The sequence below is a fragment of the Neoarius graeffei genome, chromosome 15, assembly GCF_027579695.1.
Source record: "Neoarius graeffei isolate fNeoGra1 chromosome 15, fNeoGra1.pri, whole genome shotgun sequence".
Taxonomy (NCBI): Eukaryota; Metazoa; Chordata; class Actinopteri; order Siluriformes; family Ariidae; genus Neoarius; species Neoarius graeffei.
Genome location: NC_083583.1, coordinates 21,682,050 through 21,700,978, shown reverse-complemented (window position 1 = coordinate 21,700,978; position 18,929 = coordinate 21,682,050). Strand labels below are relative to the sequence as shown.

Sequence of the window (18,929 nt, the reverse complement as noted above, 5' to 3'; positions counted from 1 at the left end):
ATTCTCTACTTTGTAAATAACCTCAGTCTTTCTCTACTTATCCGCACTTCCTGCCAGACCAAAAGAGGGTGACAGTTGAAGCCTCACCTCTCGCGCTGTGACGAGATTTCATACTCTCGCGCAGTTTGCTGATTGGACAGTTTTCTCTCCCTTGCAGGAGGCGGGAGCCTAATAGCCAATCATAGATCAGGAGGCGGGGTTTGTCAAGACAGACAGGAAACATACTTTTCACTAGGAAACGGCTAAAACGTAAACATTGGACTCGGTACATAACGGCAGCTTAGCTAAAAATAAATGTTTATTCTGTTTGCATAATGTATTTTTATTTATAAGTTTGAAAAACGTATAAGCGTTTTAACACAGCACAACAGAAGAAGTGAATTGGGTTAGTCTGAGCTACAGTTTGCTGTTCGCTTCTTGTATCTAATTGCTGGGAAAAATTAGCTTGCCGTTTGTTAGCTACTTGCTAATCGCGGGCTCTCGGTATCTCTGTATAAAGGAAAATTTCGACTCTTTTCTATTTCTCAAAGCTTTGACCAGTTTAAGTGTGAAATAATGTTATGGTCTTGTTCAAGTTACAGAGCCAAAAGCGCTTGCTAGCAAAATAAGATCACCAGTACTGCTAAAAATTCGTCGCTTTTTTTTAAACGATGCTGAATAACGTTGGTTCTGAGGTGTTTATTTAAAAAACATTGAAGCAAATTATTATAATTTTCAGGTAAGGAGTATATTAAGGCAGGCTATACAATGGAAAACTATGAGGAATTTATCCAGAGACAAGCCAGCAGCATCTGGAGAAACGTCCCTGAAAAGTCTGAACCAGAAAAAAGCCATCCGTCATCGACGATAAGATTCTACGGCTTGCCCATTCTGCCACCGCTGGTAAGATTTTTGTAAATTTATATTGCCTTCAATTGTCGTAAATACAATTTACTGAGGAAAAAAAGTTGCACACGAATCTTCCTTCAAGTCGTAATTACAGTAAGTGCTGTAGAAATATTTCCCATCTGAAGACTGGCTGTTTCATCATGCCAGAGAAAAGGACAGGTTTAGTGATGGATGGCAGGCGAAATAAGATTTTATTTACAAGCGATCTAACTGGACTTGCTCCGTTAATACCTGTTAAATTGACACAGGAACAAAGGAAATGTTATTATAAGCAACACTTTCAGTAGTCCTGTACATTGGCTTACGTCTGTGGTATTACAGTGGTGCTTGAAAGTTTGTGAACCCTTTAGAATTTTCTATATTTCTGCATAAATATGACCACACAGAAGAGAACCCAGTTAAACAAATGAGACAAAAATATTATACTTGGTCATTTATTTATTGAGGAAAATGATCCAATATTACATATCTGTGAGTGGCAAAAATATGTGAACCTTTGCTTTCAGTATCTGGTGTGACCCCCTTGTGCAGCAATAACTGCAACTAAACGTTTGCGGTAACTGTTGATCAGTCCTGCACACCGGCTTGGAGGAATTTTAGCCCGTTCCTCCGTACAGAACAGCTTCAACTCTGGGATGTTGGTGGGTTTCCTCACATGAACTGCTCGCTTCAGGTCCTTCCACAACATTTCGATTGGATTAAGGTCAGGACTTTGACTTGGCCATTCCAAAACATTCACTTTCTTCTTCTTTAACCATTCTTTGGTAGAACGACTTGTGTGCTTAGGGTCGTTGTCTTGCTGCATGACCCACCTTCTCGTGAGATTCATTGCATGGACAGATGTCCTGACATTTTCCTTTAGAATTTGCTGGTATAATTCAGAATTCATTGTTTCATCAATGATGGCAAGCTGTCCTGGCCCAGATGCAGCAAAACAGGCCCAAACCATGATACTACCACCACCATGTTTCACAGATGGGATAAAGTTCTTATGCTGGAATGCAGTGTTTTCCTTTCTCCAAACATAACGCTTCTCATTTAAACCAAAAAGTTCTATTTTGGTCTCATCCGTCCACAAAACATTTTTCCAATAGCCTTCTGGCTTGTCCACATGATCTTTAGCAGACTGCAGACGAGCAGCAATGTTCTTTTTGGATAGCAGTGGCTTTCTCCTTGCAATCCTGCCATGCACACCATTGTTGTTCAGTGTTCTCCTGATGGTGGACTCATTAACATTAGCCAGTGTGAGAGAGGCCTTCAGTTGCTTAGGCCAAGTTTACATTAGACCGTATCTGTCTCGTTTTCTTCGCGGATGCACTGTCAGTTTACATTAAACCGCCTGGAAACGCCGGGAAACGGGAATCCGCCAGCGTCCACGTATTCAATCCAGATCGTGTCAGCTCCGGTGCTGTGTAAACATTGAGAATACGCGGATACGCTGTGCTGAGCTCTAGCTGGCGTCGTCATTGGACAACGTCACTGTGACATCCACCTTCCTGATTCGCTGGCGTTGGTCATGTGATGCGACTGCTGAAAAATGGCGCGGACTTCCGCCTTGTATCACCTTTCATTAAAGAGTATAAAAGTATGAAAATACTGCAAATACTGATGCAAATACTGCCCATTGTGTAGTTATGATTGTCTTTAGGCTTGCCATCCTTCCACTTGCAAGTGGTAAGTGATATGCGCTGGGATCACACACACAGCGGCTCAGTCCCGAATCACAGCTCGTGCGCTCCACTCGCGCGCTCTGTGAGCTGCGCAGGGCCGGAGTGCGCACCCTCCAGAGGGCACTCGCTGTTCAGGGCGGAGTGATTTGGAGCACAGGATGCCTGCGGAGCCGAGCGTATCCGTGTATTGGTGTTGCTGTGTGCACGCAAATCGTGTATTGGTGTTGCTGTGTGCACACTAATCGTTTTAAAAACGTTAATCTGATGATCCGCTGATACGGTCTAATGTAAACCCCACCTTAGAAGTTACCCTGGGGTCCTTTGTGACCTTGCTGACTATTGCACGCCTTGCTCTTGGAGTGATCTTTGTTGGTCGACCACTCCTGGGGAGGGTAACAATGGTCTTGAATTTCCTCCATTTGTACACAGTCTGTCTGACTGTGGATTGGTGGAGTCCAAACTCTTTAGAGATGGTTTTGTAACCTTTTCCAGCCTGATGAGCATCCACAACGCTTTTTCTGAGGTCCTCAGAAATCTCCTTTGTTTGTGTCATGATACGCTTCCACACACGTGTTGTGAAAATCAGACTTTGATAGATCCCTGTTCTTTGAATAAAACAGGGTGCCCACTCACACCTGATTTCAATCAATGGGATGACAAACACCTGACTCTAATTTCACCTTCAAATTAACTGCTAATCCTAGAGGTTCACAGATATGTAATATTGGATCATTTTCCTCAATAAATAAATGACCTAGTTTAATATTTTTGTCTCATTTGTTTAACTGGGTTCTCTTTACGTTTAGGACTTGTCTGAAAATCTGATGATGTTTTAGATCATATTTATGCAGAAATATAGAAAATTCTAAAGGGTTCACAAACTTTCAAGCACCACTGTATGCACATTTTATATTAGTCTGTAAGTTCCCACCCCTGGTCCTGTGCTGGATTCTCCCCTCTCTAGCATACGGTGGTGTTCATGTTCTCCTGCTCTACTGCCCACTGAAACTCAGGAAGGGCTGTTACTTAGCTGATTACTTGAGTCAAATGTATGGGGAGCAGGGAAAACATTTACATTCCCTACCAAATCAGATTTTTGACATGGATAGGATATTGTTGCATCTACAGTTGTGGTCAGAAGTTTACATACAGTGACATGAATGTCATCTTGGACGTGAATGTCATGGCAATATTTGGGCTTTCAGTAATTTCTTTGAACTGTTCTTTTTCTGTGGCAGAATGTACAGCATAGATCTTTAAAAAAAAAGAATTTGGTGCACAAGTTTTAATTTTCTTTGGGTTTTCTGAAATCAACCCAGGGTCAACAATATATATATATATATATATATATATATATATATATATATATATATAGCACACCTAATGTTTGGGTAAAATGTCTCTTTGCAAGATTTACTTTGACCAAACATTTTTGTTTACCATGAACAAACTTCTGGCAGGATTCCGGTTGGATATTTCACGACTTTTCATGTTAGACTTGGTAGAGTTCAATTAAATTTGTTTTTTTTTCTTGGCACAGATTTGACTTATAAGCACGATCCAAATATTTTCAATAGGGTTGAAGTCAAGACTTGTTTTAAGCTTAATGTTATCCTGATTTATCCTCCACAACCAGCACTGATGCGTGTTTGGGTTCACTGTCCTGTTGTAACTCCTAAGTCCCAAGTCGTATTCAAGTTTCTGATGGTTTATGCTGAAGAATTCTGAGGTAGTCCTCCTTCATTATTCCATCCACTTTGTGCAGTGAACCAGTTCCATTGGCAGCAAAAACGCCCCAGAGCATGATGATCCAACCACCACCAGCAGCTGGTACAGTGTTCCTCTGTACATGGTCATTGTGGTCAAACAACTCAATCTTTGTCTCGTCTGACCATACAGCTATCCTCCAGAAGGCTTTTTCTTTGTCCATGTGGTCAGCTTCAAACTTTATTTAAGCCTGAAGGTGTCAATTTTGGAGCAGGGGGTTATTTCTTGGATAGCAGCCTCTTAGTCCATGGTGATCTGAACTGTGGACAGTGATCCATCAGCTTCCAGTTCATGGCAGGACTGTGCCATGGTGGTTCCCAGGTTGTTCCTGAGCATCCAAACCAATTTCCTTTCAGCTGAGGGTGACAGTTTGGGTTTTCTTGACACAAAGTGGCTTGGCAAAGTCACAATTACTTGGATAGAATTGTTTGAGCTGATCTTGGAATTTGCAGTTGTTTAGAAATGGCTCCAAGAGACATTCCAGAGTTGTATATATCTGCGATCCTCTTTCTCAGATCTGCACTGAGCTCCTTGGACTTTCACATTATATTGTGTGTTGGTCAATCCAATGAGTGCTGTAAACAAACCTTTTTTATGAAGGTACAGAGAAGCTACCAGCTGTAGTCAATCATAATCACTAACAGGAAGTTAAGAGGCCTTGGCAAGATAAAAGACATTTTGGAAGTTTCAGCACTTCTGAATTAATAATCTAAGTGAGTGTATGTAAATTTTTGACTCTGTATTTATAATTTTGACCATGTGTTGAGTTCAGAAAACCCAGAGAAAACTAAAACTTGTGCAACAAATCTAGTGTTTTTTATTTTAAATTTTAAATTTTTTTTAAAATAAATTAAAGCTGTATGCTGTACAATCATTCTGCCACAGAAAAAGAACAGTTCAATGAAATTTCTGAAAGCTCAGATATGGCCCTTTTCCACTACCCTTTTTCAGCTCACTTCAGCTCACTTCAGCCCGATACGGCTTGCGTTTCGACTACCAAAAAACAGCACGACTCAGCTCGCTTCAGCCCTGCTTAGCCCCTAAAACTCGCACCGTTTTGGAGTAGGGCTGAAGCGAGCCAAACCGTGCTGAGTGAGGCTGGGGGCGTGAGCAGACACTCCCCTGTGCACTGATTGGTGAGGAGGAGTGTCCTCACATGCCCACACACGCCCCGCGAGCACGCTGGTATCTGTAAACACCGTAAACCCGGAAAAAAAAGAATTACAAATTACGAGAATTATGAAGCCTTATGCACCTCGCCTCATCTATACGCTCTTGCCAGTATCTGTCGGCGTTGCCGGTGACAACAAGCCACAGCACCAAGACCAGCAACACTAACGACTCCATGTCCTCCATGTTTATTGTTTACTATCCGGGTCGTGAGACTACCGCTTAAAAGATCACTGATGTCACTGTTTGCGCTGCTTAACGACATCACGTGATGTCCACCCACTTTCGCTAACTCCACCCAATGTGTCCACCCACTTCCAGCCAGCACGGTTCAGCGCGGTTGTAGTCGAAATGCAACTCCAACAGCCCCACTCAGCTCGACTCAGCACGGCACGGCTCAGCCCGACTCAGCCGCGTTTGTAGTGGAAAAGCGGCAATATTGCCATGGCATTCATATCCAAGATGACATTCATGTCACTGTATGTAAACTTTTGACCACAACTGTATGTGATCTACTGGGCGGAACGGTGGTGTAGGTGGTTAGCGCTGCTGCCTCACAGCAAAAAGGTTTTGGGTTTGAACCCCATGGCTGACGGGTCTTTCTGTGTGGAGTTTGCGTGTTCTTCCCGTGTCTGTGTTGGTTTCCTCCGGGTGCTCTGGTTTCCCCCACATGTCAAAGACCTGCAGATTAGGTAAAATATCCAGCCACTGCGTTGTACAGGCCAGTGCATACTTAGCCCGGGTCCCAAGCCTGGATAGATGTGGGAGTGTTGTGTCAGGAAGGGCATCCGGTGTAAAACCTATGCCAAATCAAATTTGTGGAACTCATGGGAGCAGCTGAATGAAGAAGAAATGTGATCAGATACAGACTACATTTAAATGAGGTTTTAAATGTCTGATTCTCTGGTTATTTGACTCTCATCAGAGTAGTGACCGAAACCAGGCTGTCTAATGGCCCTTTTCCACTACCCTTTTTCAGCTCGCTTCAGCTCACTTCAGCCCGACACGGCTCGCGTTTCGACTATCTAAGAACAGCACGACTCAGCTCGCTTCAGCCCTGCTCAGCCCCCAAAACTCGCACGGTTTTGGAGTAGGGCTGAAGCGAGCCAAATCGAGCTGAGTGGGGCTAGGGGCGTGAGGAGACACTCCCCTGTGCACTGATTGGTGAGGAGGAGTGTCCTCACATGCCCCCACACGCCCCGCGAGCACGCTGGGATCTGTAAACACCGTAAACCCGGAAGAAGGAGAATTACGAGAATTATGAAGCCTTATGCGCCTCGCCTCATCTATACGCTCTTGCCAGTATCTGTTGGCGTTGTCGGCGACAACAAGCCACAGCACCAAGACCAGCAACACTAACGACTCCATGTCCTCTATGTTTATTGTTTACTATTCGGGTTGTGAGACTACCGCTTAAAAGGTCACTGATGTCACTGTTTGCGCCGCCTAACGACATCACGTGACGTCCACCCACTTTCGCTAACTCCACCCGATGTGTCCACCCACTTCCAGCCAGCACGGTTCAGCGCGGTTGTAGTCGAAATGCAACTCCAACAGCCCCACTCAGCTCGACTCAGCCCAACTCAGCACGGCACGGCTCAGCCCGACTCAGCCGCGTTGGTAGTGGAAAAGCGGCATAAGAGGAATATTTTCAGGCAGAGCAAGGAAACAGTCCTGGCTTCAATACCAATGTAAAGGCAAAATAAAAAGTGTATAAAGACTGCAATAACAGTGATGTAAACAGCAGAATTACTTGGCCATTCTACTGATCCTGCCAGTAAAAAGTGTCTGTTTCCAGCCTAGCACATTTTGACAGAGGAGTAATGTAAACATGAGAATCAGCTATGTGTCAGATTTTGTGTAGACCTGTGTCATAAAATTGGAACTGTGCATCAGTGTAAATGTGGTCTAAAATCTGCAGAATGGGGGCACTCCAGGACGATGGCTGGGAACTTGTGAGAAAGGTACAAAAATACATAAGGCTACCTAACCAGCTAATAATAGTGGTGCGCTTGAGCTTGAAGACTGCACAAAGAACAGTACAAGTGGGGAAAATAGTTCAGCCCAAATAGGAATTGAATGCAGCACTATTTACCACTTGCAAAGTTGTAACTAAGGCCCTGTCCACACGGCAACAGATTCAGGTGACTCCGATACAATTGCTTATCGTTTAGGCCTGGCGTCCACACGGCACCGGCGTTTTGGGTGCCCAAAACGCAATCTTTTTGAGAACGGGTTCCAGAGTGGAAAGATCTGGCAACGTTGCCGTTGTGAAGTCGTCTGGATGAGTAAAACGGATTTGTTTACGATGACGTCACAACCACATGACTGTGAGTGCTTCACGCCGGGTAGAAGTGTAACGAATATCACCAGGAAAAAGCCTTACAGAGCACTAGTGAGAGTGAAACACGAGCTTGGATATTATTATTATTATTATTATTATTATTATGTTCAGTGTTAGTTCACAGTAGTAATGCAAGAAGCAGAATAGTGACAGTAATAGTGAAGCAAAAACATGCAATTGTACAAACACTGCAGCTCTACAGCAAAATATTCATTTATGAAATGGTCTGATTCTTAACACCAGTAGTGCCAATGATCTTCTCATTGCGATGCGATGCGAGTTGTCAACAAATCCTATAACTTGGTTCATGAAACGCGCTTACAAAATATTTTCACTGTGAATATTTATTGTGTAATGGTGCAAAGTGAGAGAGAGAGAGAGAGAGAGAGAGTCAATCCCGCCAGCAAAAATAGAGAAAAAAAGAGCAATCTCACCTCTTCAGATGTGGGTTTAAGTCCTACAATACATTCCTCAAAAAGGGCGTAGAGGAGCAAATTAATCATTATTTAATTAGCATTCAATTTATTCCAGACCATTAAAGACACCGCCTTCCGCATAGAATCATAGGTCATCCTCGCCGCCATTTTGGAGAGGTCAAAGCGGAGAATAAAGATTAGCTGCGTTTAACTGTACCAACAGGTTTGCCATCCAAACGAGATCACATGGGATTACCTTTCACAGGTGAGACTGGAAAAATACTTTTCATTGTATTTGGTCATTATAATGTAATTTTACAAACAGATTTTCCTGACTTTGTGGCTAATATGCATCCTTACTTCTTCTATTGTTCTGGTGTCTCCGAAGGGACCGTCTTACAGCGCCCCTAGAGGTGTGGCATGTGTATTGCATCGTTTTCAGCAAGCATTGCGTTGCCATATGGACCTGATATTTTACTGATTGTTGCCCATTTGGACGCGATATATTTTTAAATAACATCTCGTTGCCGTTGTCGTGTGGATGTAGCCTAAGAATGATTTGTATTCACATGCATATCTAGATGTATATAACATAACCATCTGTTAATGATGCACATAAGTGTCTATAGTGCACTCTGTCATTATTGAATGGGGAAGCCATGGCTTTGGGACAAAAAGGTTGCCAGTTCAATTCCCTGGAAAAGCAGGAATGGCTGAAGTGCCCTCGAGCAAAGCACCTAACCCCCATCTACTCCCCAGGCTGCTCTGGGTATGTTGTACATCACTCTGGATAAGAGCGTCTGCTAAATCAGGGCTCGACATTAACTTTTAAACCCACTTGCCCTGGGGGGCAAGTGGGGGTTAATTTCCACTTTCCCCCTACTTTGTAAGTACTACTTTATTTTTATTTATTTATTTTACTTTAGTTTTTTAATTTTTAGGAAAACCATAGAATAGTTGTGAATGGCAACATAAAATGAAGATCCCACATTGAGTTGAAGCTTGGTTATTGATTAAGTTTATTATTAAGTTTGGTTATTGGTTACTTTTTACTTGTAACGGACAATAACAATTTTATCCAAAATAGTTTTTCCTGCCTTAGTCAATTTAGTTCCATTTCACATGCATGCAGCTGTTGTAAAGTTCAGTGTTTTTGTGTAGAACTCTCTCACACTGCAGGTTCATTACTCGATAATGTAGAAATCATAAAATAGAAATCTATAACAAAGCTTGTATGAAGAAAACAATAGGGTGCCAAGACTTTTGAACAGTACTGTGTTTGAGAATATTTATATATTGTTTTTTTTTTTATATCATCCACCTCTAGGTTTAAAAAAAAAAAACCTGTGCTGCGTCATAAGACAGGATAATATTTGAGTTTAAAATTTAGTGTGTAGGTTGTGGGTGTTTTTATACAGACCTGGCAACCTGTAACTGAATCAGTGCAGCCGGTCTGTCATGACGCAGCGCAGGTTTTTTATTTTTTATTTTTTTTAAACCTAGAGGTGGATGATGTAACAAAAACAAATAAATAAATATTTTGCACAGGACGGTGTTCCTCTGATAACAGAAACAAAGCTCCAGCTCTCTCTGCTCTTAATCTGTTCTGTTCTTTCAGGATTTATCGCGCATGTCACTTCTTGTTGAGTTTTTTTATGCCGGAGTTGTTTGAAACCAATCTGGGTTTTCTGTGTCGAATAAGGAAGCGGCTTCACCTATAAGAAAATAAAACATTTTCACGAAGAAGCTAACTCAAATGCGAGCAGAAAAAAAAACAAGATTCTTAAGCAAACTCTTCCATGCTCACTTCTGACTTTCTGTTTTTGTAAAATACATTTTAAATACAATCGTAAATTTCTCTGGAGTTTTCAGGCTGAGTTCCTCTCTTCGTATTCTTTAACCACTCACTTCCTCGTTGTTCTTGAAGCATTTGCTTCTATTTGTTAACATTTTTCTTGATAGCGGGGAGCCGGTAATGCCTATTTCTCTGTTTGAACAAGCAAAAACAGCGCAAAAATGAACCATATTGAAGATGGGTTAAGCCTTGCTTGCATGAAAGACAGTGTCTGTCTGACCCCAGCTGTAGTTATCACGTGAAGCGTGACGTCATGCACAAGGGGTCTATAAACAGTACATGTACCATACTACAACAGCGGGGGTATATAAAATAACTTGCAAAGCAGTAAATGAAACTGAGACTAAGAAAACAGCCAAGACATGATGGTGGATACGTAGTGAGGGACGCTTATAGGAACTGAAATAAAAGATCAAAAAGTCAAATTTTTGTGGTGCTAGTTCGTAATATATGCTCATTCCAACTTGCCCTGGGCAGTCGGGCAGTCCTTAATGTTGAGCCCTGTAAATGCCTTTAATGTAATCAAAAAGTCAAATTTTTGTGGTGCTAGTTCGTAATATATGCTCATTCCAACTTGCCCTGGGCAATCGGGCAGTCCTTAATGTTGAGCCCTGTAAATGCCTTTAATGTAATTAAAAGTAAGTTATTGTTACCAGTGTGAATTGAAACTGCACTTTCCTCTACCATTGTGAATGGTAAAAAGCCAAGTATGCTGCTATTAAATCTGTTTTCAAAGCTCTCAAACAAATCATGAATGATTTGTGTGCAGCTTTTAGAAAATGATTGATATGTAATTATAATAATTCTGACAGTACATGAAGGCATCATTTTATGTGCATTCTATGAATGCTGGAAGCTGAACTTGCCTTAATGTATTTGTTTTTCAGTTGAACAAAGATCAAAAGGAACAAATGAAAAGCCTGAGAGAAGAAGCCTCTAATCTTGGAAATAAGAGGAAAACATCGTCACTGTCTCGGGTGTCTTATGTACAGGCCATATTAGAGAGTGTTCAGGTAACTCATAAATAACAGAATGCCACAGATGTCAGTTTGTTACATATTCAGTTATTTACAGTCTTTTTATGCTTTCTTCCTTTGATTTAGCTGCGAAAGGTTCCAACCATTGAAGAATTTAAGGATGAGACAGGACCAGAAAATCCATTAACCACTAAATGCCAAAGTATCACTTCCATCCCTGGAGGTAGTAAAAATGAGTACAGTACAGCTTCTGAAAGCCACTGGAATCCACCCTCGTTAACTCTTACTCAACAAATGCCTAGTAAGAAAATGGCAGTAATGGAAAATCACCCTCTGACATCTACAGCTTGTGATGGTCATACTGCTTTAAGCCTTGGACTGTTTGAAGGAGAAGATTCTTTAGAAAGCAGCCACACAACTGTTCTGTTTGGAGGTCTTCCTGTGTTTGGTCACAGGCTAGAGCGAGCTGTGGAGATGAACACGGATTATGGATTTGACTTGTCCTCACTATCTTATTCAGAGAAACACTCCTGTATAGATGCTAGTCACCAAGGACTGTCATCTGGATATGTGACCAATGAAACCTCTGACATCACCACTAGCTGGATTAATAGAACGGAGAACATCAGAAAAGATCCAGAGGGCAGACATTTACATGGTGGTGAAGTTATGTTAAATTCCTCAAACCTGTCTAATAGGACTGGTGACATCATCAATCACACTCCAGTGGATGGAGAAGTCCTGGAGGAGGAGTGTGTAGTCTTGAACAATGCACAGATTGATGAGGTTACCGAATCAGTAAATTTAGCAGTGGGGCCAGAGCCAGCTGAAGAACCTTACCGCATGAGTCTGCAGAATCTTTTGAAGAAATCTCAAGAGCACCGGCGGCGTCAGCGCCTCCTGCGTAACCAAGCAAAGGCTTTGAAAGCCAGCGAAGCTGGACACGTCAGTGAACACAGCCTCTCTGATAAGGAAAATGAGGGATGCTTGCCAGGGGACACTGGGAATACTGTGGTCAGGAGAGCCAGTGAAAACCGGGGGGAGGATCATTTAGCAGATCATGATCTCCAGACAAACAAACAAAGTGGAGGGCGAGAGATTGTAGAGCCTTGTGAAGTTGTCTGCCAACACACAGATTGCCTTAATCTCACTTCAGCCTCAAACAGCACGAGCTGTACAAATGGAAAAGCATCAGCTTTCTCAAACCGTCCAAATATAGCCGTCAATCCCACTCAGTCCACTTCAGCAAAATCTCTTTACCAGTCCAAGGGCAAGAAAATGGGCAGCATGCTGCCCAGACCTTGCCTAACAGGAAATAAAAAATTTAAGAATGTCCCAACTCCCAAGTTTTGCTTAAGCCCAGTGCGCAGTAAAAAAGGCAGTGCCACGTTCTCCTCGGTCAGAAAGCCCCTGGTCAAGACGAAGGTCTGTCTGGATGACGAAGTAAGGCCAAATCCATGTGGGCAAAGCAAAAGCAGAGCCGTGAGGCTCCTGTCAGGGACTGAGGGAGGTGCATCTTTGTGCAAGAGCATGGATCAAGCTAAACAGATCGCTCAGCTGGAGCTTAACCTGTCAAGCCTTAAAGTTCTAATCTCCGATCTGGAGTCTACACTTGCAGAGTCACAGGCACACAGTCCCACCGAGGCAGCCAACAACCCTCAGCAAACCCTGCTTTCGGAACACGAAAGCACCTGTCTGCCTGCTAGTGATGGAAAGTCTCCGTGTGTGGTTACTTTTAGTAAGACTGTGCAGCAGAAAGTCCTTGCTAAGGATCATGGGATACAGCCAGGGAATAAACAGCATGAGTCACTACGTGCCGCCACTCCGGTGCACAAAATGAGGGTGCCAGAGGCATTCTGTACTATCAATAGTTCAAAGCAGCTCTCTGAGAGAACTGCTGTCCTTACAAATGCCAACAATCGGCTTGAAGAGAGGAAGAATGCCTCGGGCGGCAAAAAGAAAGCATCTGAAAACATGGAAAACTCCCTAAATGGCTCATCTCTGAATCGGTCATATGATGTGGACACACCCTCAGGACTATGGTCCCAGTCTGGGCCCAGAGGGAAGCAGCTGACCTCAGAGCTGTGTGGACAAGAGGGGGTGTTGCATGCCAAACGCAGGCTACAGATGAACATTGTGGACGGGAACACGTCGGGCCAACAGAGTGATGAGGAACGCTCTCAGTCCAGTACACCTAAAGGTGAAAGAACCTGGTTTGAAAACTTAAAATATAAAACTAATCAAATTATTTTGAACACCTGATGTCACTGATCACTGATTATGCATTTGATTGACAAAACAAATTTATATAGGTGACGTTTACATAAATTTATAGGCTTAACTCCTTTACTCTCCGATGCACTTGTGGGTTTTTTTTTTAAATTATTTGTAGTTTTATGCCTTTTTGTTTTCTTTGTGGCACTAGTAGTTTTTAGAGTATGTAGGATTTTTTTGTTAGAAGTCAAGGAGAAAGTGAGTCATGGGAGGACTGTAAATAACTGGGGGGGACGACTCTAAAACATGATGTTCTTGAGCTGCTCTGAGTCACCATGGCAATCCTGTAATTCACAGTCTGAAATGTCTGGGTTTTTTTTTTTTTAATTGGTTTTTGAATGCACACGTTATATACAATCGGGTCTACAAGTATTTGGACAGTGATGGGTGGGGCAGGGTTATTAATTAATTAATGTAATTTTGCCTCCATACTCCACCACAATGGATTTGTAATATGATTGAAGTGTAGACTTTCAACTTTACTTTAAGGTGTTTAACAAAAAATATTCCCATAACCATTTAGGAATTACGTCTTTTTTTTTTTTTTAAAATAAACATGGGCCCTCCATTTTCACAAGCTCAAACGTAATTGGACATAAGTGGAAGCATCATTTTTAATATATGGATGCAAATCCTTTGCAGTTAGTGACTGCTTGAAGAAACCCCTGGACATCAACAAATGCTGAGTTTCCTCCCTTGAGATTTGTCAGGTCTTTTACTGCAGCAGCCTTCAGTTGCTGCTTGTTTGTGGGTCTTTCTGCCTTCATTTTCATCTTTAGTAAGTGAAAAGCATGCGCAATTGGGTTGACTGGCTTGGCTTGGCCATTTAAGAACATTCCAATTTTTAATTATTTTAAAATTTTATTTGATTTCTCGCCCTAATAAGCTCTTGAGTTGCTTTGGGTCATTATCCATTTGTACAGTGAAGTGCCGTCTTATGAGTTTTGCAGCATTTGACTGAATCTGAGCAGAAAGTATAGCTCTAGATACTTCAGAGTTCATCCTGCATTCTCTGTCAGCAGTCACTGTATATATAATTTATTTTATGAAATGTCATGACGTCACAACCGCATGACTCTGCAAAGTGATTTAATTGGAAACGACGGACACAGGAAGTGGAGAAACGTGGTGAAACCTGGTCGAGATGAGAGATAGATAGATTCAGCTGACATTAGCTTTGGTGCCAAAGGCAAAATTGCCTCACACTCCAAATACTTTTGGAACCGACTGTACCAGCTCAGATGGGTCCTATGCCATCACTCCCAAAAGAAGTAAGCCAAAGGCTTGCTAAATTCCCAGATCTTATAGCCAGCAGATTTAAACTGTAATAAAACGTAAGAACATTGCAGTGTAGAATGGTGGGTATACATTCTGCGATTTTGGGCTGTCCCAAATGAAAGATGACCAACGGTCAAAGAAATGTGACAGTATTTTTGGTCGTGGCTCCAAAACAATGGTCCACAACTCGCAGTGTGACTACTGCTATGATCTGTATCTACTAACCAACACCGGTGCCAAAAACTCGATTCTTGCTGAGCTTCATTGTTTACCTTTTTAGTGGAGCAGATGGATGATGCATACTGATGTTTTATCCTATTTCTGTCGTAGCCTACGATAGAGTGGGTGTCCTCATCGTGTGTTCTACATACATCAAACTTGATGCCATACCCAAGTTTATTAGATCTACACTATATTGCCAAAAGTATTTGCTCACCCATCCAAATTATCGGAATCAGGTGTTCCAATCACTTCCATGGCCACAGGTGTATAAAATCAAGCACCTAGGCATGCAGACTGTTTTTACAGTTTGGAGCTGGCCCCTTCCTCTTCCAACATGACGGTGCACCAGTGCACAAAGCAAGGTCCATAAAGACATGGATGACAGAGTCTGGTGTGGATGAACTTGACTGGCCTGCACAGAGTCCTGACCTCAACCCGATAGAACCCCTTTGGGATGAATTAGAGCGGAGACTGAAAGCCAGGCCTTCTCGTCCAACATCAGTGTGTGACCTCACAAATGCGCTTCTGGAAGAATGGTCAAAAATTCCCATAAACACACTCCTAAACCTTGTGGACAGCCTTCCCAGAAGAGTTGAAGCTGTTCTAGCTGCAAAGGGTGGACCGACGTCATATCGAACCCTATGGATTAGGAATGGGATGTCACTTAAGCTCATATGTGAGTCAAGGCAGGTGAGCAAATATTTTTGGCAATATAGTGTATGTTGCACAGTGTAGCTTGCAATAAACACATACAATTGCTGAAATCTCAGTCTGTAGGTGTCATGACAGAAAAAGGCAATTGGCTTATAGTTTAATGATTTGATTTTGGCTGTTTTTAAAATTCAGGAAAGATTCTATCTCTAATACCATGGTGGTTTTCTTACTAATGCTATTCCTTTAAATCACGTTGTTAACGCAAATGAGGCATATTTTGTCAGACTGGCTTTATGATCCTTTTAAGAGGATAATTCTTGATAAACCCCCTTGCTGTAATGATGATGGCGAGATAATAGTCTTGTCTCACTTGTGATGCCTGTTAAGTACCCTGTGAGAAGTTGTGCTTCTGTGCAGGATAATGATTTTTGCTTTAAGTGCTGCTGCAACGATTAGTTGATCTGTCATGATTAGAATGAACCATTATTAAAGAAATGATGTAGAATTGGGGCCTGTCCACACGAGTATGCTTTTGTCAAATCCGCATAAATACTTTATCGTTTCGGCCTCGCGTCCAGACGGATCTGGCTTTTTCGAGGTGTGAAACCGGTATTTTTTGAAAACGGGTCCCAGAGTGGGAAAATCCTAAAACGCCGGATAGCCCGGAGTCGTCTGGATGGCGAATGCGGATTTTTTTCAGAAACGATGACGTATAAGCCCCGCCTTTCTAACCTTTAACCTCCGTTGCTAGACGCGTCATAACAACAACAATGGCGGACTACAGGCTTCTACCATATAGTTCCACTTCATTGTCGGTCCACACAAAAGACTCTACTCTTCCTCTCAGAGTTGCTCTGGCCATGATCGTCCTCTTCTCGTGTTATGAGCTTGTTTGTAAACAGTGCATGACCTTCATACGCATGCTCCATGGCTTCTCTTCCGGTTTTAGTGTATTGGTGTGGCGGCGTCACAGCGCCACATACAGGCCTGGCATATTTTGGCGTTTTGGGTTGTTTCTAGTGAATCCCTGTGGATGCAGATATTTCTGGAAACGACACCGTGTTTACGGAGATTTTTTTCAAAACAACAGCTTATTGGGTGAGGCCGCGTACTCGTGTGGACGGGCCCTTACTGAGAGCTTATGTTTTATATGTCATCAGTGATGCAGAGGCCCATGCAGGAGCTACAGCAGATGGATGAGCATGACGTGCAGGTCACAGCTCTGATGGAGGAGCAGCGCAGACAACACCACGAGCTGCTGCAGGTGAGCAGTGCAACACAATACAAGACAATGAATTCTGTTCTGCATTACCACACCACCCAGTGCAACGGTTTGTAGGACTGAACTAAACTGGAAGAGAGGACAGTTAAGCAGCCAGTGCAGGTGGGAATGTGGAAAAACTGGAGGAATCTAAAATGGTCTAATAATTGAAAAACAGGCATGTGATTGACAAAGGATTATAAACTTTTTTTTTCAGTCTTATTTTGCCTCTGTCCCAACTTTTGTGTGTGTTGCAGGCATCAAAGTCTAACTTTTGTTTATATTTACGAAACACAATTAAGTTGGTCGGTAAAACGATTGAAAATCTTTTCTTTGTACTTAAACGTAGTTAAAGGTTCACGTGAATTAACGACACAGATTTTTGTTTTTATTGCATTTTGGAAAATATCCCAACTTTTCTGGAAATGGTGTGTGTGTGTGTGTGTGTGTGTGTGTGTGTGTGTGTGTGTGAGAGATGAATATCAGTTCATATTCATAATCATGTGAAGTGGCTGCATGCAGGATTTAAAAATCAGCCCAGCACAGATTTTTGTGTCCAACACTTGAATAAAAATAAATGCACTTTTTGTTAGCCCAGTTACAGTACCTCAAAGTGACCTGCAGAAATGTTATGTTCAAGTAAAAAGCATTATTTCTGCTTTTTTTGCAGCATATATTCATTCAGGTATAATCTTCAAAGTACGCTGATGATATTGTGATACTACTGTAGTCTGATCAAAGAGTCAGTCCAGATAAAGTGATTGGACAACATGCAGTACATTATATGGCCAGAGGTTTGTAGACACTTGACCAATCACACTCGTGCCTTTTAACATTCCATTCCAGATGTAGTCCACCCTTTACTGTTGTAAAACTTTCATTCTTATTGGAAGGCTTTCCACTAGATTTTGGAGCATGGCTGTGGGGATTTGTTCATCTTCAGCCACAAGAGCATGAGTGAAGTCAGGCACTGATGTCGGGTGAAGAGGTCAACATCAGTGGTGTTCAGTGGTTTTGAGGTCAGGCCTCTGTACAGGCCACTAGACTTCTTCCTCTCCAAACTTGGCAAAGCTTGTCTTAATAGAGCTCACTTTGTGCACATTGTCTTAATGGAACAGGTTTGAGCCCCTTAGGTTCAGTGAAGGGAATAATTAATACTACAGATCCACATATGGGCGGGACAGTCAAGTGATCAACTTACTTTTGGTCATTCATCGATCATCCAAAACCACCTGGCTAATTTTGTGTAGGTCCCCCTTGTGCTGCCAAAACAGGCATGGACTCAACTAGACCTCTGAAGGTGTACTGTATCTTGACACCAAGACATTGGCAGCAGATCCTTTAACTCCTGGAAGTTGCGAGTTGGGGCCTCCATGGATTGGACTTGTTTGTCCCACACATCCCACAGATTGTTGATTGGAGTTAGAGTTGGGAAATTTTGAGGTAAAATCAGCACCTTGAACTCTTGTCATGTTCCCCAAACCACTCCTGAACAGTTTTTGCAGTGTGGCAGGGTGCATTATCCTGCTGAAAAGAGGCCACTGCCATTACGGAATACCGTTGCCATGAAAAGATGTATTTGGTCTGCAGCGGTGTTTAGGTAGATGGTACGTGTCAAAGTAACCCAGGGTTTCCCAGCAGAACATTGCTCTGCCAGCTTCCCTTCTTCTCATAGTACATCCTGGTGCCATCTCTTCCCGCACATGCACCCGAGTGTCCACATGACGTAAAAGAAACTACGATTTATCAGACCAGGCCCCCTTCCTCATTTGATCCATGGTCTAGTTCTGATGCTCATGTGCCCAGTGTAGGCACTTTTGGCAGTGGACAGGGGCCAGCATGGGCACTCTGACAAGTCTGTGGCTACGTAGTTAGCTGTAATGCACTGTATGTTCTGACACCTTTCATCATTAACCTTTTCAGCAATTTTTGCTACAGCCGCTCTTCTGTGGGATTGTACCAGAAAGGCTAGCCTTTACTCCCTATGCACATCAACCCTTGGATGCCCATGACCCTGTCACCGGTTCACTGGTTGTCTTTCCTTGGACCACTTTTGGTAGGTAACTGCAGACTGGGAACACGCCACAAGACCTGCTGTTTTTGGAGAAGTTCTGACTCCGTCATCTAGCCATCACTGCTTGGCCTTGTCACTG

General features: G+C 42.6%; 1 protein-coding gene across 2 annotated transcripts in view; it reads left to right on the top strand.

Annotated features, from left to right (window-relative positions):
• The first annotated feature begins 230 nt into the window (after positions 1 to 230).
• Positions 231 to 18,929, top strand: part of si:ch73-100l22.3 (centriolar coiled-coil protein of 110 kDa) — a 40,335-nt gene continuing 21,636 nt past the window's right edge. The window contains exons 1-5 of one of the 2 annotated variants that reach the window (XM_060941001.1): positions 231 to 385; positions 719 to 882; positions 10,998 to 11,123; positions 11,214 to 13,287; positions 16,676 to 16,779. In XM_060941001.1, the coding sequence (XP_060796984.1) occupies positions 748 to 882; positions 10,998 to 11,123; positions 11,214 to 13,287; positions 16,676 to 16,779 (2,439 nt within the window). In that variant the 5' untranslated portion in view covers positions 231 to 385; positions 719 to 747. Of the gene's footprint in view, positions 386 to 718; positions 883 to 9,014; positions 9,142 to 10,997; positions 11,124 to 11,213; positions 13,288 to 16,675; positions 16,780 to 18,929 lie in introns of those variants that run through there. The other variant, XM_060941002.1, reaches the window with a different exon arrangement.